The sequence below is a fragment of the Mastacembelus armatus genome, chromosome 6 (genome assembly GCF_900324485.2).
Source record: "Mastacembelus armatus chromosome 6, fMasArm1.2, whole genome shotgun sequence".
In the NCBI taxonomy this organism is placed as follows: domain Eukaryota; kingdom Metazoa; phylum Chordata; class Actinopteri; order Synbranchiformes; family Mastacembelidae; genus Mastacembelus; species Mastacembelus armatus.
The window spans coordinates 15,028,947-15,052,573 of NC_046638.1; the positions used below are offsets into that span (position 1 = coordinate 15,028,947).

The 23,627-nt window shown below is 37.9% G+C and overlaps 2 protein-coding genes across 12 annotated transcripts in view; one reads left to right on the top strand and one right to left on the bottom strand.

Moving 5' to 3' along the window:
* Nucleotides 1-501: 501 nt before the first annotated feature.
* On the bottom strand, nt 502-7,483 carry dkk3b (dickkopf WNT signaling pathway inhibitor 3b). Its single transcript, XM_026310726.2, has 7 exons — nt 7,121-7,483; nt 6,304-6,429; nt 5,968-6,048; nt 2,647-2,739; nt 1,780-1,924; nt 872-1,022; nt 502-747 (listed from the first exon to the last, which is right to left on the bottom strand). Exons 1-7 carry the CDS (start codon nt 7,313-7,315, stop codon nt 723-725), a joined length of 816 nt encoding a protein of 271 aa, XP_026166511.1. The 5' UTR covers nt 7,316-7,483; the 3' UTR covers nt 502-722.
* A 4,269-nt stretch (nt 7,484-11,752) lies between these two features.
* Nucleotides 11,753-23,627, top strand: part of mical2b (microtubule associated monooxygenase, calponin and LIM domain containing 2b) — a 46,206-nt gene continuing 34,331 nt past the window's right edge. For 10 of the 11 annotated variants that reach the window (XR_004463098.1, XR_003295978.1, XM_026312066.1 and 7 more), the window contains exon 1: nt 11,753-11,972. The gene's annotated coding sequence lies outside the window, so the exon portion shown is untranslated. Of the gene's footprint in view, nt 11,973-14,498; nt 14,623-23,627 lie in introns of those variants that run through there. The other variant, XM_026312067.1, reaches the window with a different exon arrangement.

The following is a 23,627-nucleotide window of genomic DNA, read 5'->3' on the forward strand; positions in this document are numbered from 1 at the left end:
GAATACTTCTGTTTCTTACACTTTCCATGTGCCTTCCACAGGTGCCATATACTAGAAGTGGGTGTAAGCTGTCTTGGCAGAAGTGCAAGAGCTTAACTGTAATTTTATGGTATTTTGCATCATAGGTAAAAACTTTCACATGTAACCTACATGTGAAACTGTGGGTTTCTGAGAAGAAACATGATTAATGCATCACTGCAAAAACTGACAAGGCATTTTGGAAAAACAGAAAGACTATAATTTGCATCAAATCTCTGCCTTTAGATATTCACTTTCTCTGCTGGAAAACTCTTTCTTAATGTGCAAGTCACATTTTCTACTATTATGTGGTCATCTACCTAATCGTGAATATCTTCTTCATGTGCCATTGCCTGTGTGTTATTCCCATGATTATTTCTCGGGTTACACTTCCTGATACACACAGATTACAGTGAGAAGTTTGCCCCCTAGTGATCACTAATGTGTTTTGCTGTAGTTCACCAAGTGAATAGACCGTAATAGTGATTTTGTAGGTTCTCAGTAGGAACTAAAAACAAGTCTTTTATTTCCTTCATGATATATAATACACACTGATATAAAGGCATAAATAACACAGTACGAGTCCTGCCATGAAGCAACATCATGTAATAAACTGTTGATCAGCAGGTGGTCTGTTCTTTGGTGAATTATCAGTGAGGATCACTGAGTTAGTGTAGTTTCCTCATGCTTTTCCGTCTCCACTACTACTCTCCACAAACAGAGCCACGTCTGGAAAAAAGGAAAATGGAAATTGAAGAAAACAGGAAGTTTACCACAAGATGAACTTTAAATAGCCTCCGAAACTACACTCCTCATTTTAATTATAAATGTGTACTATTATTTCTTCTCTCACCGATGAGGTTGGCACTGGAGGTCATCAGCACAGGGGCAGTGGTCACGGGGGCCGTCCTCATCCCAGGCCAGCATGTCCATCAGCAGGTTAGGGTGGCTCAGACATGTCTCACCCTTCTCTGGTTTGGGGTTACATACTGGAAATAACAGCTCTGGAGGAGGCAACAGAGAGAAAAAGAATGGAAGTGTAAAACTGTCTTTGTTTTTGTAGCTTTAATACTGGAGTCTGGTCCTAAGTGTTAAAGCTGACTACAACCTGAATTATTAACTGATTGCTCAAATCAGTGAGGAAGAAGCAAATTTTGAATTGATTTATATGAAACACCACAGATGATTACTTAAATCAGGGACAGTTTCTTAAACATTTTTTTTATAAGCATGTTTTCTGTTTCCCTACTATTACTTGAATCACTCTTTTTCCCTGCATATGGTAATAAATATATTAAAGGTCAACCACAAGTAACCACATTACATTTGATCAAATATATTATGTAAACAGACAACAGGGTGTGAAATGAAAATGGCAAGGAAAGCATCACCTGGTTAGATGCCACTAGATGTCAGTAAGAAAATATATAATTTTTGTAGTATAGTAGCGGCATATTCACTCAGTTTATAATAGCAATAGAAACAAAATGCAATTAGTGGTTTTCAAAGCAATTAAAAAGATAAATATGAGGAACAACCTAAAGTAAAAAAATATATAATGCAAAAGCGAAAAAGCGACAGGTAAAAGGAAAGCAGATATTACATGAATGACATGAAAAAACAGTGGGAGCTAAAGACATAATTTCAAATATGGTAATATAGAGTGTACTTGTATTTGATCTCATGAAATATATGTTGAATATGACATTAACTGAGTCTGTCTTGTCTGTGTTATTTCCAGCCTTGTCTGTGAAAGCTCACCTCGTTGAAAGGCACAGCAGAGGTCTGGCCTGCAGTCGCTCTGGCCCTGACAGATAGTTCCCTCTGTTCCTTTGGTAGCATTGACTGTACACTGGCCCCACACGCACATCTGATCCGAGCAACATTCCTCATCCTTAGTGCAGGGCTGGGTGGGGACACACGTTTACAAAAGCAAATGTAAGGCAAACATCCATACATCATGTACTTTAACATCATTCATACTTGCACAGATTCCTATTTTAGTAGTTTCCATAAAACGTAATATGTGTAGCATATATGTGTACCAATACGTGTAGCATTGCATAGAATTTCCCTGTCTCATCTCATCTCACTTTATCTCATTTTAATACTGAGATATTTATGATGTTTGATTTATTAATGCTTCTTAACACACATTGTTTAGATGTTTTGGCACTGTGTTCAGACACACGTAATAATTCAGACTTGTAGGATTTTTTACGGGTTAGGTTCGCAGCCACTATGTTTATTTTTTCTTTACGCAGCAGCAGGTCCGATTATGTGCTGAATGCTGCTGCTTTGTATGTGCTTTGTGGCATCCTACAGGTAAACAGATATAGGTTTTTATTAGTTTTTACTGGCAAACAATAGATGAGATAACACAATAGATGAAATCGCTTCCATGTGTTTATCCTTTCAAGTAAGCTTGTACATAGAAGCAGATGCTCTTTGTGATAAGATGGCTTTGATTTAAGATAACTGTAGCAATGCCACTGGAGAGTCCATGGTCTTATTTGTTTTTAGCCATTCATTGCCTACTCGAGGGGAGCAATAAACTACGAAGTTGCGTTAAACTGATTGATCAGTGCATCCTTCACATAACAAACATTAAGTAGAAAAGGCCCCCACCATATCTGTTGGTATACAGGGGAGGCACTTGGAGTGTTGAATCTCATACAGGCAGTATTTCAGCTCACCACAGTCCTCATCCACCATGCATTCCTGGGTAGACAGAGGACAACAGAGCACAGAATTAAATGCTCATTAAATCATGAGTGGATCAATGTAAACTGTACTTTATTTAAATGTTGTCACTGTAAATCATCAGCTTCCTCAGATGTGTTGCTGTATAATAAACTTTTTCATTTGAATGTTCTATTTATTATTTACATGACTCAAAAACATAAGCTCATTGGATGAAAATGTAATATGCCATTCCACAGAGAAAAACATGACCAGCTGTAATTATGGTTTACATTTTTCTGTATCACAGGAACAGTTCCACTGCACCACCGAATAATTACTTTCTGAAGTTGTGTTTTTGCCAGCCACAGCCTGTCTCCATGGAAACACACACTTGATTTCTTTCCAAAGTTATTGGTAAAAGATTTTTCGGTCAGAATAAAATGGTAAAGAAGAAAAAGTGAATCTGGAGTATCTTTATCTCCTCTATGATGTGACCTCTCCCAGTATGACATACTGATTGAAACTTAACCCAAATGTTTAGATCCCCAAAACATTTCCTGCTATCAAACTGAGCTCAGCTGCAAATATATAAATGTGATGTTAAATGTCTGTTGGTCAGTATCTGCAGGAACACCAAATACATCTTACAGCAAAAAGCTTTTTTCAAGAGGTGTTTTTTCTGCAGCATAAATCCAGCTTGTTTAGCTGAACTTTTCTTGTCAGTTTTTTGAATGCTAATCAGATATTTGAGTTTTAGTTTGACTTATTTCCAGAGGTCAGAGGAAACAGCATCTGCCAAAAACAGCACTTGCCTGCTGTGAACTCACCATCTAAATACTTCTTTTTATCTTTATCTTAGTGTGTGCTGCCTCTGAGAAATCAGCACTGACACACAGCCACGTCCCTGAAACAGCATGTCTAACTGAGACTGACTGGACTGTGTTAGAGTTGGAGACAGGCTCAAAAGCCCGACAGCCGAATCTGTTTGTCATTACGGAGGGTAACTCATGGCAAACACTCGAGCATGTATGCTGCATGTCTGCTACCAGGCTGCCTGCAGAATGTACTGTATACATGCACTAAGGTGACAGAGACCCACTGGAAACTACAAATATGGACCGCACTGACCTGCAATTATCTTAATAACTGCCAGATGACTATGGCTGTTATTAGTCTCATACAGTAGGTCCACTAGCAACTTATACCACTCTATAAAAATATTTTCCACAAATTACTTTGCAGAAAAAGAAACTCCTCACTGAGCGTTAGACCTACTGTAAATATAAGCCTGTGTGATTCCTGGCAAATTTGCAGCTGGCCAAGCTAAGCCCTGAATTAGCAGGAAAAATAGACTTATCCCACGTTCTTAAGTTGAACAAATAACTTGATCAAAGTGAACTCTGAAAAGAAAAATAACAGACAATCAACTCCAATTATGTTTTTCATATTTTGTCAGTCTTATCACATTAACATGATTTAATATCATGTAAGTTATTTTACTTTCAAGCAACACCATGTTTCTACAGTAGCCCAGAATGGACAAACCAAAGACGGGCTTTTTATAGGGAATCATGTTTTATTTCAAAGGAGACGGCCACCGCGTTTCGTACCTAGGATGTTACGGCTGCACAGAAGGTTGCACCTTTAAAATATGTGTATGAATTGGTGTTTAAGTTGCTGGAGGCATGCAGAGTTGGAGGTAAATCCTAATGGTGATGTCTCTTGTAGCTTGCTGCTGAGAGCAATCACTGGCCAAGCCAGTGGCATAACAGCATTTAGACGAACAAGTGGAATAACAATTAGTAGATTTAATCTGATTGGGGAGGGCATGTATCTGCCTGAACATTTCCAACAAGTCAGGATGCCTGGACACAGGATGTTGTGACATCTTTATTAACCCTTATATTACAAAGCAAATCAAATTAGGTGTTGTCTTTTGTGTCTGTCTTATTTTTCTCATGCAATCACTGTAATATAAATAGAACAAAACTATCAAAACTATCAAAACTACAAAAATATGGGCTAGTTTCCATTGATTAATTAATTTATTAATAAAAATAACTTTAAAACAAACTTTTAACCATCTTTTTACCTTTGAATCACCAAAATAAAATACATCTATTTGGTAATGGTGAAAAGATGTCAGAGCTGAAACTTTAAGTATTATTTAGACTTTTTAGAGTTTTGGCTCTAGGAGACCATTACATAAAGCTTTCACAATCTTAGGTGACAGAGAGTAGGAAAATTCATTAAAGTCAAAATTGATATTAAAGCTAAATGCCTTTAGCCACTGAAATAAGGTTAAAACAGTACTGGCTTCCAATATTAGCATTTCAGCCAAATGTAGTTTTAGTCCAGATGTTTTCATCATTAAATTTAGAAAAAAAAAAGAAGAGAGAAAAATGTTTACTGGGTCATTTCTATGAAGTGCTGAGACAGTCTACTGGGACCTCCTGATGTGCAATGCCAGTGTGACTATATGTATAGTGGCACAGTTAGTCATTTTAGAAGAGTAGACCTTACTCTGCCTGGCTTGCAGGCTTGCTTGCTTCCCTGGTATTTTTTTTTTCCAGCAGCAAGCTCTATTGACATAACCACTTTCTGTAGAGCTGCCAGGAAATAAAAAGATCAAAACCACCGTTGTAAAGTAAAATGGCAAAGCAGGCAGCAACAATGACCTCAGCCCAAGCTGGCTTCCTGTGAAAAGTCTAGCTTATAGGGTAGGTCTGTTTACTGGATGATCTCATTCTTTATAAAACCGAGTTTCAGGAATAACACCACCTCTCTGTCTCTACTTACCGTACATACACTATGGATACAAAACTAAAAGTAAATGCTAATGTAGAACCATTGCAATAAATTAAGTGCCTTGAATACATTGAAAAGTTCTTCAATGAAAAATAACAGATGACTAATCCTTACTGGAATGTAATAATGACTCAAACTGTTATCTGTGTTTCTGAAAGACTGCTATTACAGTCTGCATCACCACCACTAAAAGAGAACCATTTGGTCTGAAACTGGGGCAGTCATGTTTCGGCCTGAAAACCAAACACATAGTGTCAATCCTGTTGACTCAGGACTGTGGAAACCCATTAAACCCTCATGAGAACTACATCTTGATCAGCTATTTTCGTGTTTCTCATCATGTCAGCATGAGACTGAAGTAAAGCTAAATTACCAAGAAATTTACATGCCATAATGCACCAGTCCCATTGTCCCCTAATTACTCACTCTTCTGGTCAGGGAAGGTAAAGTACTCACGTTGTCCACACTGTTCCACTGACCAGTTATCTCCATATGGGTGTGTGAAAGCTGAGTCTCTCCTGTTTTGTTATTTGTTTCCTATAAATTGCAGAAAGAATGACATACTGTATTAGGCCCAACCAAAAAAATAAACAAATTATACTGGTATTATGTGCATTTTTATTCAAATGGGAAAGAAAATACAACCATAGCCCTAACCCCGCAGCACATTCCTAAATCCACTCAAACAAGTAGAGGGTGTACTTAGGAAACAAAGCACCATCCATGGCAAGTGACCTTTAATATCATGAAAGGGTTACATAATTTACCATATCTTGAAAAGTTAACCCCTACCTTGTCTGTCCTATCAAGGATCCGAACAGCTCTGTCTCCATTTTTTACCACCTTCTTACTCTCGTGGTGGTAATTAGGAAGCCGATCCAGCGGTGTTAAAGATGATTTAGCACTCTCAGTAGTTATCTGGTGGATTGAATATTAGAATACATGTGGGATCCATTCAGAAACATTCTATTAAATACAGCACTTGCATTTTCATTCTGTTTATACATCAGTTTTTTTTATGTTGCAGGAAGTATGATTCTACATGGGGGCTATAACTGTGAACAGTCTGATGATAGGCAACACTCTCTGACTGACATTAATCTCCATTGCTTGGATGACCTTAAGGGAAAACTTACCAACAGTTGACAAAGGATCAAAACCAGACCCTGAATAACACAAGACTTACTGGACCTGTAGAAATAAATTGAAGAAAAACACTTTCTGTCTTCCAAGAGTCTCTGTACCAAAGTACCAGCTACATGGAATTAGGGTTATTTATTTCTTTCAATGAAATGACTGGACAGTATCCATTTTGAGCGGCTGCTGTTATGATGATGAGAAGGGTACTCAGACATGACGATGGTCAGACAGAAAGCAGGCGTGGAAACTATGCGTAGTGTTTCAAGACATGCCTCACCCTGGTAGTCAGCAGGTAGTCAGAAAGCTGACTGTCAAAACAATTACACGTCACATCATCCACACTGCTACTGATTTCTGTCAGCCGGTATAATAAAAAAAAAGGTTCGAGTGATGAGAAAGGCTACCAGATAGGTGACATGTAGGTAAGATAACACTGCCTTTAAATGGATGAATAAAATATGACGCAGACCTGGTCCACAGCCTCTTCTAGTATGTGCTGCGTATCCTCCATCAACTCTTCCACCTCTCGGAACATGTCGTTCAAGCTGACCGGGCCCCGCTCCAGGGCGTCCCGTAGGATCAGTGCCCCGCTCCGCGCAGTTCCGCCGCTGGTCCACAACAAGCACAACGTCAAAGATACCAATAGCGGCATGATACCGGACATCTTTGCTTCCCTTCCTGCTTTTAGCTGCTGCTGACAGTCTGTCTACCGAGCAGCAGAGCGGTGTGACGCATGGAGGGCGCACAGCTGCACACAGCTGGATCCGTTTTATTTGGAAAGTCTGAGGAGGGACGGTGTTGGAGGTGGCGGCGACGGTGGAGGGCTTCTTATGAACCGGAACGAATCAGGTTTAATGGCGTGAAAAGGGTTCAGTTCAGTCCGTAAATGTCGAAATTTAACCATTAGGTGAAGGTTGTAAAAAAGACATATCTTGTATGTGTATTGTGAACTGTGATAGACATGTTTAAAAAGATCCCAAGCTGGTGCCATAAGTTTCCAGATGTGGTCTGGAAAGGGAAATTCACTCAAACTATAAAAAAATATTTTTTAAAAAGTTACCATGCACTCCAGTGGAGTTGATAAGAAGAGAGTTACAGTATGGCAAACCCTTTCCCATATCAATGCAGCTGAAAGTAATAATTTTAATTCCCACTTCCCAGCTTGATTAATTAAAATATACTCCATTTTGATGTTATTTCATGCTATTTGTGTTATAAACTGTGATGGGTTGTACCTTCATGGTAATACCAACAGATGGCCTTATTTTCCCAAGTTTTATCCAGGATGCCCTCTCACTAGAGCTAGACTAACATGTCTCATATCCTTTACAAATGTGAGATCACTGCCTGAAACTTGTCAGAGTAAATTAAAATAACCCAGTGAATCCAATATTTGATAGGCTGAAATGCCTCAATCACCTGAAGCGAGACGTGATGTCTATGTTCAATGGCTGGTTTCAGTTATCAGTGTTTAAAATTTATAGGAAGTGGTCTTTTGAATCAGGTTTTCTTCTGGAATGGTTTACGGAAGTTCCAGTTTCAGTTCTATCCTGTCACATTTTTCTTTGATAGCCCAAACCAACTGAAGAACATATTCTGTCTTTAAAAGTGAAGCAACTAAATGGAATTTAAACAGCATTCTTTTTATCTATACATGTGGTTGATTGATGGTAATATTAATGATAAGACAATACTGTTGTAATTAAATATAAAATAAAAAAAAAAGAAACAAAAAGACAAAATTCAGTAAATACATTTCATTAAAACTTTATTATCAAATAAGAAGCATCTCATCCCCACAATACTTATGCTGGTGCTGGTCATTCAGGAACTCTTGACAAAGAGGAAGAAGAGAAGCCACACACACAGACTTACTTTGTCTTTCTTTATTCCAAAAGCATGTTAAAAGCCCAATGTTTCAGTTACTGCCATCATCAGGGGCTGAACAAGAACATCACATGAAAAACACTCTATATACAATCTCATTAGGCATCCTATTAGATAATGACTTATCTTAATCAAACACTAATTAGTATCACCTGTATAGAACATCTCTGCTGATTGACTTATTATAGCACCCTGTTGTGGTTGAAACAAAACTCAATAAAAACTCAAGACATCTAGTCAATGAAAAAACTGAAATTAAGAAGAAAGAAAGCCTTTATCCTTCCTTTAAAACATTGTTATAAAATACAACATCTGGCTGGTCATGTGCAGACCTATAAGGAGTAGGCAGACTGATATGGATACAGTATAGTGCATATGGCCAAGTTTGTATTTCCAATGAGACTGAAGGGATGATTAAAAATAAAGGAAATTAAAGAAAAAAATAAAGGCACCTGAACACACACAGACTGAATAGATGGAACTTATACTGCAGTGCATCATCCTATGGTATGGATTAAAAAGAAGGTGAATGATATCTATGCTATCATTAGCAGTGGACCACTTTAATTAGGCATCATAGGGTACCTGTTGTGCCTCTTAATTTCTACCCTTCTTTGCTTTGTGCTCCTTGATTGGCTGCATCTGCACTGATAGTATTTTCTCTTTTCAGCAGGGCAGGCTTGATGTTGTTGGGGGGAACTGGGGAAGCAAAAGTGGAAAGGGAAAAGTAAAAAATTATGTCATTTCTCTTAGAAGAAGACAATAAAGTAAGAAGTTTCAAGTGTTCTCACATCATTTAGTGACTGTTATCAGAGTTGTCAATGCCATAAATATGCCTCCTGCACCTCCCAGCATCAATAGAGGTAGTGAGTTCACTTCTAGTGGAGGTGTCATAGTGGATATGTCTAGGCTTCACTCTTTACATCTTATATATCTAGTGAATCAGTGAAGCTGTTGATTAGCAGCAAACAGCTGAGGAACTATATCTCCATATGACTAACTTGAGACAATACATCTATGATCTTAAAACTCAGCTGGAGACAGTGCAGCAGGATGAGATAATAGCTGACATAAAGAATTTCCTATAGCAAATTAGGACTGTACTAAATACAGAACCGGCCACACCTGAGCAGTACAGGGGTGAGAGCACCTGGAAGACTACAGCTGGAAAGGGACACTTGTTGGCACAGAGATTGTAAATCAGTAAGCCGAAACTCATGATCTCCTCTTTTGAGCCTGCGTTTGTGTGCGTGCTGGTGTTCCCAGTGTGTGTGTAAGAACAACAGCCGCTCTCACCACAGCGAGTTGACAGTGTCTCCTCTTCTTTGAGAAAATATGCAAATATGCCCACGTGGGGTAAACAAGCACATATATATGAAAGTAATAATGTAATAACTCTAGGATATAAACTGATAATAAACTGGGCTGGACTCAGATGAATTCTACAGGGAGTGATGTCTCTGTGCTCAGCTCTAAATGAACAATATACAGTCAAATCCTGCTACTACAGATGTATTCAGACATGTATAACCGTTGGTTTTGTTTTGAATAGTTAGTCTCCATTCTGCTCTAATGTGTTATGTGATCTCTTTTTAGAACATGCCTCAAAGCTTTCTGCAGGGACAAGTTTACAACAGAAGCCTTCTACATTCACCAGTCCAAGCTGGAGTTTTACTGTTAAGCTAAGCTCAACGTGTAAAACACATATCAGCCATAAAGCTAATGTGTTTGCTCCATTTACACCCTAACCTGTAGTGTGAGCACAGTTGTCTACGTTATCATTGAGTAGTTCTAAGTAAAAATAACGTAAAAGTAAAAAAAAAATTGCTGTTCTATGATATTTAAATGCAAACAGAAATATCCACTTGACTATCACGCAAACTCATGTTTTACGCTCAACCTTGTTATAGATGTCCTTAGGGCTGCTGGAAGTGCTTTTTTAAATGCTGCACTAGATGTGGCTTTTTTACCAGATGTAGTCACAGCAGTACAGGATATGGGGCGAGTTTACCTTCAGAATAAAGGCAGGACAACAAACCGTGGCTTAGAATATATATTTAATTATATTGTTGCTGTTTTTGTAGTGAAACACAGTTTGAATAAAATTGTGACCTTGAAAAAAACATTAGGTTACTTGGAACATCACTGCACAATTAGGTCTTCGACATGTAAATATAAATAAATTGTAATGCACAAAAATAAAGTTTAGATATAAACTGTGTGGACAAAAATTGTATTTTTTTTGTTTATGTTTTTTTTCTGTCAAAATTTGGCTTACAACATTGCACTGGAATTTAGCCCACCAATTATTATATTCCATTCCACAAAAATAAAATAAAAATAAGAGGTCACTGACTGATTGTTATTCAGTTTAGGGTGCCCCTATATGTAGTTTTAAAATCAGAATCAGAACACTTCCCTTATCAAGAAGATGGTATGGACAAAATATTAGGAACACTTTCAATACAATGCAGTGAAGTTCATCACACTGCAAACTGCATCCTCAATAATAATAAAGAAGTTAATTAATACCTCTCTGACAGTGTCAGAACAAACAAACAATATTTGTAAAGTACTGTATCACATATTTTACATGTATGATGTGGCCTCTGGGCAGCATGGTGCTATTTAATTGAATTTTCTGAATGTCATGATTCATTTAAATCAGAACACACAGGCAATAGAAGGGAGAGGGGGAGACTCAGAGGGAGCCACAGGATCTCAGGTAAGATCTTACTGTAACTTAGTGATTACAACCAACAGTGTGTTGAAAGACAAGCTTGATTATTGTTTGAGGCTTACTGTATGTTCATTGTTCATTAGCTGCAGCATTTAATTGGTGCTGCAAAAAAAATGTATAATTAACTTTTAAATAAAAATCCCAGAGAACTGTGAAAACTACCCTCTCAAGAAAAATGCATGACACCACTCCATGTAGGAGCAATATAATGTGTTTTCTAGTTATTTCCCTACAGTGTTAGGCACGTTTAGTGTACCTGTTTATAGTCTCCATTCAGTGTTACAAAATACATATATAGTGTTTAAAAACTAATACTGTAGTTACTGTCAATAAATGGGAAGAAAGGCAGTCTTTTACATTGAAAGGAATACATATCACCGGAGTACAAATTGTTAAAAAAGGTAATTCACTGTTCTGCTCTAAAGAGACTTTTATCCTGGAAACATCCTGACCGGAAGCTAGCCCGCCGGCCTGTAGCGGGACTTGACGCCAGCCTACAACTCGGAGGTCGACGGACCCACGGTGGCTCTAATGCAAGGAGCAGGTCACTGAAAGAGGACCTGTGTGCTGACACTAATGTCTTAATCAACGGGGGAAGATAGGTTGTCACTTCTGACATATTGTGGATAAAACCCGCAGGACTCCGACGCAACTGCTGTTATTTCATCGGCTGGTTGTTTAAACGGACTCCAGTGTAAGTAGCTGACAGCCGCACTTTCCCCTCACGACTGAGCGCCTATCAGGAATGTTATTTTGAAATGTTCATACGTGACATTCAGCTCTCACTGCCAGGAAAAACGATTTAGTCTTATTTTTATTGTCGCCGTGTAGCTGTTGTTGGGAGGTGTTAACGGGGTTTTTCTGCTGTTGAGGTTTTCCACTCAGATTTAACTACATAGGCTGAAACGTTAGAGGTGCAACAGGTGACGTGGGCAGGCCCCAAACAAAGGTTTAGTGGTTAGTTGGTTTACAAAGGTATAGTTTCATTCTGTGATGAGAATAATGCATTTGGTTTCTAACCTTGGTTTCACAATTAGTTAGTCCATGTACTATGAACTTAAACCATAAACTTTTGATTATCACATAAAATATCCCTGCTCTTAAGCAGAGGAAGGTAAGTTGTGTTTTAACTGTAATATGTAGGTGTACAGCTGGACTATTAAGTATACTAACTCCATCAAACAAGTTGAATTTTAAACCATTTTTAAATTGTGATTTGCCAAGTACATGTACCAGAATATGAGCCTTTTCAGCTGTGTTTCCTGGCTGTGTTTGCAAACTTAAAGGGCTTTGCATTGTTGTGAAACTTGCATCAAAGATTTAAGTGTTGTGTGTCTGAAATTATTTATAGTTGGCAGTGTATTAGAAATACCTAAATCAAAGTAGCACAGTCTAAGTGATAATGTTTAGTTTGTGTTCAAACTGTTTCAAATAATTATGTTGGAAGATTAAGTGTGTGGTAGCCTTGCCTTGTTGGTATGAATGGGGTGATAAAATAAGAGAAACACCTGCCAGTACAATGACTAATAATTCAGCACAAACTGCACCCATCTCCCTGAAACAGCTTGAACACAAGCTGAAAGTTATCTCCTTCATGAGGGAGAATTGATTGCAGCAGCCTTTTAGTACACTACATATTTTAGGTAGATGTACCTAATAAACTGCCAGCTGAGTGTAAATGTGTTGATTTAAGTTGATTTCCTGTGTGCAGCAGGTGGGTTCGTGTCCACTGAGACCCGAAATCCAGTCGGGCAGAGAAGGCTCATCCTATATTAGAACATCCAGTTGCTGTAGTCTAATGTTTCAGTAGTGGGATAAACTTTCACTCAATTAGCACTTCAGCAGTATAATGGATTAGTATTCATTAGAACTAGGCTTGCATCCAAACCTAGTGCAGGCTTCTCCCTTTTTATATAACACTGCAATCAGTGAAGGGGCAGCTTGCTGCTCCTGGTTTCACCGATAGAACTGCAAATCCACTGTTCATGCACTCAATAATGGTGGTTTTATGACTCTATATATATTTACATGTGTGTGTGCATGTGTGTGTGTATGAAGTTTAGCTTAAATTAAATTTAAATTAAATAAGGTTTAAGAATACTTGTTGCAAGTAACTTACACTTACTAGATGTAAGTGTTGCTCAGCAGCAGCTTTTTCAGTCCTGAAGGGTCACAGGTCCAGGACTTTGACAAATCCTTGCTAAATGATGGTTTTAAACGGGGGGTTACTGAAGACAAATGCTTGTTACTTGTTTGCTGCAGGTTCTAAAACTGACTAAAGTGACTAAACTGTGTGATCTTGACCTTTGTTGTAGTTTTTTTCCATGTGATTTATCCAGACACTGCAAAAGTGATAATGAGAGGTGAAATTAGTATACAAAAACAGTGTGAAGAACTCCAGTGCAAAGCCAGCATTTAAATGCAGTGTTTCCGTAGACCAGTGTGTATTTCAACAGAGAATAATAATAAAGGCACAGTGTGTGCAAAATACTGGACTTAAACACTGTTTTTGCCCCTGGGAACAAAAAGTACCAATAAGGGTGGCATCTGTGAAATCAATACAACTATATTTGAAAACACAACCAGCTGCTGGATTACAAATTGTCATTTGACATTGTTCCAAAGTTTTACATCGGCAATGCTAGATGCATGAACCATGTAGTAATCTATGGAGTGCTGAGGTCATAAAAAGAGCTAATACGAACTTTAAGCCTGAAGCCAAAACCTGCAGTGGTTCAAAGCATTACACATTAAGTTAATTAGAGAGTTTGGCTCTTCTTTGTATGCAAAAATGTTGAGTTCACTACAATGTTAATGTTTTTGAAATTACTTTAAAACTACAGTGACCTACCTAGCACCACAATTAGACTAATTCATCTTTGCGTGTTTGTGGAGTTGGCCCCAAGTAGGTGTTTGAGTGACGCTGCAGTTTGTTTTCAACCTTGATTTTCCTGGATGTTGCCTTTAAAGAGACTTTGTGTTTGTAAGTCATAACTAAACAGAACATTTTGGTATATATACTTAAGTTCTTTTTATTTCATTATTTTTTTAAAATCATTTTTACATAAATGTTAATTTTCTGCTTTTATGCAGCTAACTCAAGATGTTAATACCATTTGATGTTTCCTCCTTATCTGTACTAAGATGCCCATGGGGCCAAAAAAATCAAGTCACTGCGCAAGCTGTCACTTACTGGAATGAGCGGTTGACTTATAAGGGGTGTCACTGCATATCAGTCCAGAGGGAGAGACAGCAAGACAAAAATACACCAGGGGGCCAAGTGTCACTGTCACTGGATGACTACATGGCCTGCTGTCAGATGAGAAAGGCCAAGTTGCTCTCCGGTATGTCATACGATTTTCCAGAGGTTGGGTTGAAGACCAAAATTTGAGTGATTGTTACCATGTGCAGCAAGTTGCATTAATATCTCTGCCTCTTTTTTTTACTGTCTACATTTGGCCACTCATCTGCTGGGTTATAAGACTTTAAAGTGTTTTTATTTATGTTAGAATACTTGTAGTGTGTGCATTTGAGTTGATGTCTAGAAATATTAAGAGCCTTGTGGCCAATTTGGCTAACTAATACTAATAACTAGACTAACTAATACTTTACACTGGCAGTTCAAGGGTCTAATGCTTATTAACCTGCATAATACTATACCTGAGGATATGGGGACATACAAATCTAAATCTCACCCAGTAAGGTGGGGTCTTGAATTTAATCTAAACCAATATAAAGTCTAGGCTGTCTTTTGCAATATACAGCAACTACTGTATGTGGGTTGGCTTATTACGATGTTTTTGTTCACTAGGTCATTACAGTATCAACTTAGTCTGAACATTTTAAGTCAGGATTAACTGCAGAGCTGTTGATGCTGCTATTTGATAATAAGCTTATGTGAAGAAATGGTTGGCTGCTAAATTCAAGATGCCATTATACTTGGTGTACTTGCGTCATTATGTTGCTGTTTAATGGGCACACCATGTGGGATGTCATATCCCAACTGCTTAGCAAGCTGTAGACCTAATCCAGCCCCAGACCTCTCCCTAGGGTGGACTTAATACTGTTAGAATTAAGGGTTTGATTGCAGGGCTCACATGCACCAAATAAAACCTATCTCAGTTCAACCAAACATGACAATTAGGCCAATTTACTGCCAACTGTGTTATAAGAGAGACTATTGTCTCTCATAAACTCATATTTGGTCTTTAAGAGTCAAGTTCTAGACTACTGGATCATGGACTAAGGGAATCAGTGATCCAAGAGATAAATTCTTTTGAGCAAATAAATATTATAAAAATATTCTAAATGAAACATAACACAAATTATTAAAGCAATGTGTAGCTTTAGTATTATTAACTCCATTGTTCACGGCTTAACATTTCAATAGGTACTGTTAACTCAACAGTGTCATTCTTCTATACCTGATACAGTATGTACCTGTACAAACATTAATGTCTATGTATTGATGTTATAGCATCAACAATACTTTTTAGTTTTTATCTTATTTCTAAATGGTGGTGAAGGAAATATTTACACAGTATGTATACTAAATGCATCTTTTGCCTAAAGTTTTACTGTATAAAGCCTCATTGTTTTAGTTGAAAAAAATTATGGTAGTGTGATAATTATGAGATAGAAGAAAATGGCATACAATCACTTTTCGGGCCAATATTTTGACTTTTTAATGTTTGATTAAACTAGAAATCTACTAGTTTCTAGTAAGTTTCAGGGTGTGTGTTTGTGTTTCTTGTGCACACAAGAACAGGTCTGACGTGAGCTTTTGCCACTGCCTGTGGTTGCAGTATAAGAATTGTTGTTCAGATGTAGTGTTATTAACTCTGAACCTTAATAATAATAATAATAATAATAATAATATGGTTTATCCATAAAGGTGCTGTATTTGGTTTCACTTTAATTATTTGTTTGTTCTTTAAAACTCCTGTTTAACGTTTTGGGAGACACTTATTTTCTCTTTTGCCAAAAGTTTATAAGATCAATACTAATAGTTATTATCTGTTTATCTGTATAGTGTGGATTGGACGTTTGTCTCCTAGTACTTAGTAGTAAGAAGTGTGATCTGAGAGGTACTTTTTTTTTTTTTTTTTTAAGATTTGTTTTACTTTTGCCCTGTGTGTGTGAGAGAGAATCTAGAGTGATTTCCATGCATTTGAATTTTGGCTTTCTGGAGGTTTCAATTGCTCTCATATTTACATCTTATGAACCAGCCAAGAGATGCAAATCATTCTGCCCTTTATCATCCTCCTTCGCTGCCTTTTATTCGTAAGGAGACCATGCAGGAGACAAACACCAAACAGTTGGTTTGACTTTACTATTTCCGCTGCTTTCAGTTCTTTACCCTGTAGCAACAATTTGAACTCACCTGCAGCTTTGTTGCTTACTTTTTAAATTCTCATGAAGCAAGACATACATTTGCAGAGCTCAGATTTTATGACATTTATGACATGTTTCCTGTACAAGCCTTGGTGTTTACACGGATGCATCGTCTTCTGATGTCTAACAGCAGAGCTTTGTGACAGGTCTCTCATCTCCACCTCTGTTTCCCTGTTAGCCTTTTTTAGTGCCATCTTATTTCATACAGTCATCTGTCATTTTTAAAGTGAGCTCTCACACTGCTGGAAAAATTGAATTTTAAACCATTTTTAAATTGTGATTTGCCAAGTACATGTACCAGAATATGAGCCTTTTCAGCTGTGTTTCCTGGCTGTGTTTGTTTGTGAGGGCAGACTTAAAAAACAGTATGATAAGGCCAACGGTTTGCTGAACTCCTATCAGATTCTTCATAGTGTGTTGTCAAGCCTAGAAACACAAGAACAAGATTAAACTCTGCTGCACACTGGTGTTTATGGACTGTGGAAATAGGAAGTAGGATACAGTTGTAATTTAAAGCCAGAAATGTTTTGTCATAAGATTCAGCTGTTCTCCCATGCCTTTATTTTATGCACCCTTCAGGTTTGTTCAATGTTGTTTTTACTGTGCATATCAGAGCTTCCAAGGCTTTGGTTCTATGCAGAACCAAAGTTTGGTAGCCAATAGCCATGAGTTTTGTTGACAGGTTTCAGGTTTCTTAACTAGTTTGCCTAGCATTTCTGGAATGGCTAAGTTTGTGAAGGTTTAAACCATGGAAAAAAAATGAAAGAAGTTATGTACTGTGGAAGACACAGGCTCAACAGTGGCCGTGAAGTGTCATGTCAAAACACCTTTCCCTGTCTAGAGCCAATGTCTGCTTTGTCCTTCTGGCCTACTGTAGTAACATTGTGGTGCAACATGGCTGCCTCCATGAAAGAAGACTTGCTGCCCCTAAATTTGAAAAGCTCACTCTAAGGATTAAGAAAATGCAATGGTTTGTATTTTCTGGTGATTACACACTAATGAGAACATATTTAAGAACACTATATTTCATTTCTGCTAATAGATCTCTTTATATATTACACATTGAACCTCGTGAGGAATCTTTCAGTAAGCCAGCAAACACCGAGTGCCATGTGCAGTTATGACCCTAACAGATCATATACTGTGTCCTGTAGATCAGTGGAAACTGAGAGCTGCTCAGGTACCTCAAATAAGATTTTTGTTAAATTTAGTCATCCCTCTGGTCTTTTCTGGTTGCTAAAATATGGATATCATGCTGTAGGGGTGAAACATATATTTTTTTTTTAACCAACAATGTTGTTTGGCCTTAACTGTCATACACTTCAATTTCTTTTAAGTCACAATGAAATAAAAACAAAACAGTTTTTAGTGTTTAACTTTACTGTTCAGTGTGCACATTTTAGCGTAGGGGGGTGGGGGTATTTAATTTTTTCAAGGCATTATTTCAACAGGAAATACGTACATGTAAAGGCACCATGTGGACGGTTGCATGTTCTGTCATTAAGCTCTCCACTGTGTTGTGGAGTCCTACCCGGGGAATAACAAATATGTAGATGATGAGTAGTTTGGTCTGTGTAAGACCCCCTTATCTTTGGGTTAAGTATGGGTGTGTCGCTCTTGGCTGTAGAACAGTCTGATGTAGCTTTAAGATATTCACGCAGAAGTTTCCACTCTGGAAAGGTTGATGGCAGTGTGAGCAGTTGGAGGCTTTCAGTGTTCTTAAATATCTAAATTTTGTGGTTTTATTCAAAGAGATCTTGTAAATTGGTGTTATTATGGCAGAAGAAGCAGTTCTATCAACATGGGGCACAAATGTTGATTTATTTTTAACTTGTTTATTATGACTGGAAAGAAGAATATGGAAAAACTTTTAGTTAAAACATAGCAGAAATAGTGAAACTGTTGAAGTTGTAGATATGTGCAACTACTGAAAAAGGTTAAATGGAGAGGCCAAACAAAGAATTCATCATGTGATCATTTTGACACATGATTGTTTTGTGTTACTTAAAAAAATTTTTTGTGGTTCATGTGTTAGTAATTTTTGTTCTGTATTAATTTTCAAATCCAAAAATTTTTCAATTCAAGCCTTTCAGTAATTCAGTCCTTGGCCTTTGATACAACACGCTTTCCTGTGGTGCGTTTCTGATGAGGAAAGCTTCCACAGCAGAATGACTTCTTTGTGATCAGATTTAAATTTCATACATTTCTCCACTTTGTATCTCTGTCTCACAGGCTGTTCCTCTCTGGGCGTTCTTGCTCTTTTCTTTTCATGTAGTCTGTATTTCATACCTCTCTCAGATACTCACTCACACATTCATATGGCTATCTCTGTGAGGACACCTGTTCACATAATGCATTTCTTGCCACCTTAACCTAACCTTGAACATCACAACTAAATGTCTGTTTGTGTTAGTGATCTCTATTATTTTCATACACATCCAGTATCCTATTAAAAATGTACATTGTATAATTTGTTCATAACAAAATGATATAAATGCCAGTCGAAACAAAAATCATCAATTATTAAACTGAAAACCCAAGTTAAAAATTCCCTACAATGTCTGGGCATGCTCCTGATGAGTGGTGGATGCTGTCCTGGAGGATCTCTTCCCCAAACTGGATCAAGGCATCAGTGAGCTCCTGGAGAGTCTGTGGTGATACTTTATGGTGTTGGGTGCACAGAGACATCATTTTCCATAGGTGCTCAAAAAGATTTAGGGGAATGTGAGGGCCAGTCAATGACATCAGTCCCTTCATCATCCATGAACTGCTTATACACTCTGGCCACTTGAGGCTAGGCATTGTCCTGCATGAGGAACCCACTGCATCACCATAAGGTCTGAAACAGCAGCAGCCCAAACATTAGCATGTGAGCTGTTGCTGGATGCTCGTCCACGCTCTGTGAACCATCAACCTAACTGCTCTAACTCTCTTCCACACAGTTGGTTCAACGCGGCACTATTTTCATTATTGCTGGCTGTTCGTGCTTTCTGTCAAAACAACGAAAGAATGAGTTGTTGGAGCAAAGTTATGTCATAAGTGGGTGCTAACTGTAAACGTGCTAAACTTGTGCCTTGCTGCTCAGTTTTATATTTCTGGAAGATGGAAGATCTGGTGAAAATGGTGAAATCTTATCAAGATTGACATTAATCTTGTCACAATGCAACATAAAATTTGATATTCGGCACAGGCCTAGTTGCCAGTGATGTTTCTTTTTTCTACATTGTGGATTAATACTGAAAACATGCCAATTTTGAAATAATACTTATGGAATTATGTAGTAAGTTAAGTGTTAGAGCAAAATATGGTTTATATTTTAGATGCTTCAAAGTAGGCAGTGATTTCCTTGATTAGTTTTGCCCAAAATTGGCTGCATGTTAACCAGGTCACCTGGAATGATTTTTTTTATAAGCAGGTATTTTGTCAAAAGTTACTTGGTGGAATCTCTTGCCCTGTTAATATATTTGGGACATCAGCTAAGTTGTTTTGTAATAGTGTTGGTATACAGCAATTGGGCCTATTTACCTGAAACAGTCAGTGTTATGGCAGGAACTCAATTCAAAAGTAAAGAGATGAAATGACAGACTATGAATATTTTACGAGTGTATGAATCACCCCTTTGTGGTTGCATTGCTATAAAGAAACAGAAGTAAAAAGTCTGTGCTTTTGCCCTGATAAGTTCAAGACTTGTCAGTTTTAGTTCCAAACACTGTCTTTGTGAGACGCAGGGAAAGTTAAAGGATAAAGAAGGTATGACAAAACCTCTTCTGGTGTGTCAGTAAATTAACATGGTTTACTGTGGATGGCTTCTACTGACTCAAAGGAGGGTGTAATTCATAATCTGGACTCTTGTGGACACACAGCCATTTTATGCAAAGAAATACTGAAAGGCTCCATGTGTATTGAATAAGGTAAATTTGTGATTTCATCAAGAATGAAGTGTCCCTTTGTTTAGTAACCTAGTGACACATTTGTCCTGCTCTACTTAACAACTGTATGCTCCAGTTCCTTGCACCTCAGGGAAGTGGTAACTTCCAAGTTGTGTAACATTATAAATATTAACCCAAAATTTCTGACAGTAAATGTTCTGACTTCTGAATGATGAGAAGCTTCTCATAAGATTTACACAGGAGTTTGTGGAAACTCCCCAGGATGCCTTGCCTACAAATGAAAACTGGTGTTTGGTTATTTAATATGTAGGTGTGATATGGGAAGACAGAGGTGAATAGTTACATGTACTGTCTTCAAATTTGAAACATTGTCAAGTTAACCACTTCCTGCACCAAGACTCCCAGAATGCACCATCCCAGATGTGGTTATATATACACTACAGCCTTCAAAAGGTTGTGATCTTTCCCATGGCTCTTCCTGTGTTTTTCTCTTGACCCAAATGTCCAGTGTGGGTTGCAGTTATCATTATCTGATAATCTGATTATCAGCACCAAACACAACCAGGGCAGTCAGTCTGTGATCTGATATCAGGATGGTATTTCCAAACAAATGTCTGTTTTTTTTTTTTATTTTGTTCTTTTTCTAGCACTTTGTTTATATAGATTACTTTACTTTAGGACTATGGACAAGATTCAACATGATAAATAATTTGGAACAGATATTTTTTTGTTTGCTTAGGTGGTTTTCAGCAAACATCTGTACTGCAGTGGCCAAACTTGTATTTAATCTAGAATTCACTGCAGGCAGATAGTTAAGACGATGTCTAGTTACAGTGCGTATAATTTGTGTGTGTGTGTGTGAGAAAGAAAGTTTGTGTGTTTCTGGAGGGGCTAATAGTAAAATAGTAATGGAGAGGCTTCTGTCAGCTGCCAAACTGTTAGATAGCAGCGATCTGAGATCCCCACTGGGCCACTCAATGTCTTAAAATGAAAGTGTGTGTTTCTTGGAGCGTAGGTGTTTTGTACGTGGTGGGATGTGGGACTGGCACAAAATAAAAGACAGAGCAGGTGTTGTCCTTGTGCAGCATGCACTTTCTCTTGCCATGACGCACACAGTGCAAATCCACAGTTTTTTCATGAGATTTTGTTTCAGGTCTGTTGGATGCTACGTGCCAATATGATGCATGTGAGCAAGTGTGTGTGAATGAGCAAGCGACAGATAGAAACGGTATCCTTCTCCCATTTTCTCTAGGACAGCAGATTCCATGAATAAGTAATAGTGAGTATAATGCTGAGAGGCTTCCAAAAGACTGGGATCTGATACTTTGACAGAGTTGTCATCCAGGAAATGCTTGGCTTCAGCTTCACGTAACTACAAATAATTTGACTCTGTTGTTGGGTAGATTAGAGTTTAGTTAATATGGGGTAAACCATTATGCTTAGATGGAAAAAAGATGAAATTTTCTGAAGAAAAATGCTTGCTCACATGCTTTTAAGGATTGCAGGTGCAAATACTGTAAACAAGTTAAAATGTCTTACAATGTTAATTGTTTGCCTGTAAAATGTTGCAGTCCAGCTTGGCACATAGAGCCAATGAAGTGTCAGTTGCATTTGAAGCACTGAGGGGATTTAAAGATTTAGACTCAAAGTTTAGTTTCAAGCTATCGGGCATAGTTTTAAGGGTCGGTTTTATGTAAACATGTTGAAAATATTATAAATAAGCAAGCAAACAGAAATATCTGTTGATTGCAGAGCTACTGTAGTTTAGGTGTCTGCATTTATGATGAAAGAAATAGAAATTAAAGCTAAAGCACCAGATGTAGCTGAAGTGAGTGCACTGTACGTATCAGACTGAAACCAACTGACGCATAATTCGACTGGATGACATTAAAACCAGGGGAATTGTAAGTAGAACTTTAAGATGAAATGAAAGCAGTTAAACTGTCAAACTATGAACAAAGAAAGCAACTAAATTTCAGTTGGACATGTCAATAAGAGTTTAAAAGTGCACACTACTGGATGAACACCTAGAGAAAATAAAGTTAGAATGGTGTTTTCTTGTCCTGTAAGTTTGAAGGCAGTTCCAAGGTCAGTGAGGCAACGAGGCCACCAGCCAACTAGCCAGTGAGTCCATTCAAGACAGAAGCTGATGCTGCGATCTTGAAGGAATCAGTTTACATTTGTGAGCATTTAAAGATTCTTCACTTAAAATTAGTAACCTGGAAAGCCAGTGCCTTTTTTTTTTCCAGTGTCATAAAGGAACTCTGGTGATTTGTAAGCATGCAAGTATTGTTGAGGGTAGTTGGTTTTTGATATGGGTGAGACAGAAGCAGAAAAACCAAACAACCCAAAGGTTTCGTTTGAAGATCATGGAACTGTTCATATTGACTTTTGTTTAGAAAGTGGAGTATGTTACAGTCTTTAGCACATTTAGATTAATTTATGACTGAAGAAAGATAAGACGACCAATGAATGAATCAGAACATGTTTCGTTATGGTGGTGGTCTCCTTACAGGGAGTCATCAAAGGGCAGAAAGAGGTTATTTGCTGAATAATTCTTTATTTCAGAGTTGTTTCTTTTGCTTTGTGTGCCTCATCCAGTTGCTACTTGTGTGTCCCTGGAGCTGTGTTTTGTCTCTGTTCCTACAGTCATAATGTTTGAACTTCTCCCATGACTGCTCAGCTGAACCCCTCCAAGAGCACGCGCGTTCATAATCCCATCCGGCATTCAGAGGAGGGGGAGGAAAATTTCTTTGTTGCAGAGAAAAAGAACATATGCCGCTGGCTGTTTGAACTCTGAAGGCTTGTTGTTGGTGGCTGGAGGTGTGAGTCTGTATAAGAGTGTATGGTCAGAACACGTGTGTATCCTGTGTCCTGTGTATCCTTATGTACCTCAGGACATGTCACAAGTCAGCATGTTGACCCTGGCAGTTTATTTTCAGGCCGGGCTGTAGACATTCCTTACATTTGCAAGCAGGGCTCTCCTTTATAGGGTTTCAAAGTTTTACATTGCACTGTGTATGTCCTCGCGATTTGCAAAGAATAAAGCATTTCACAGCTATTGC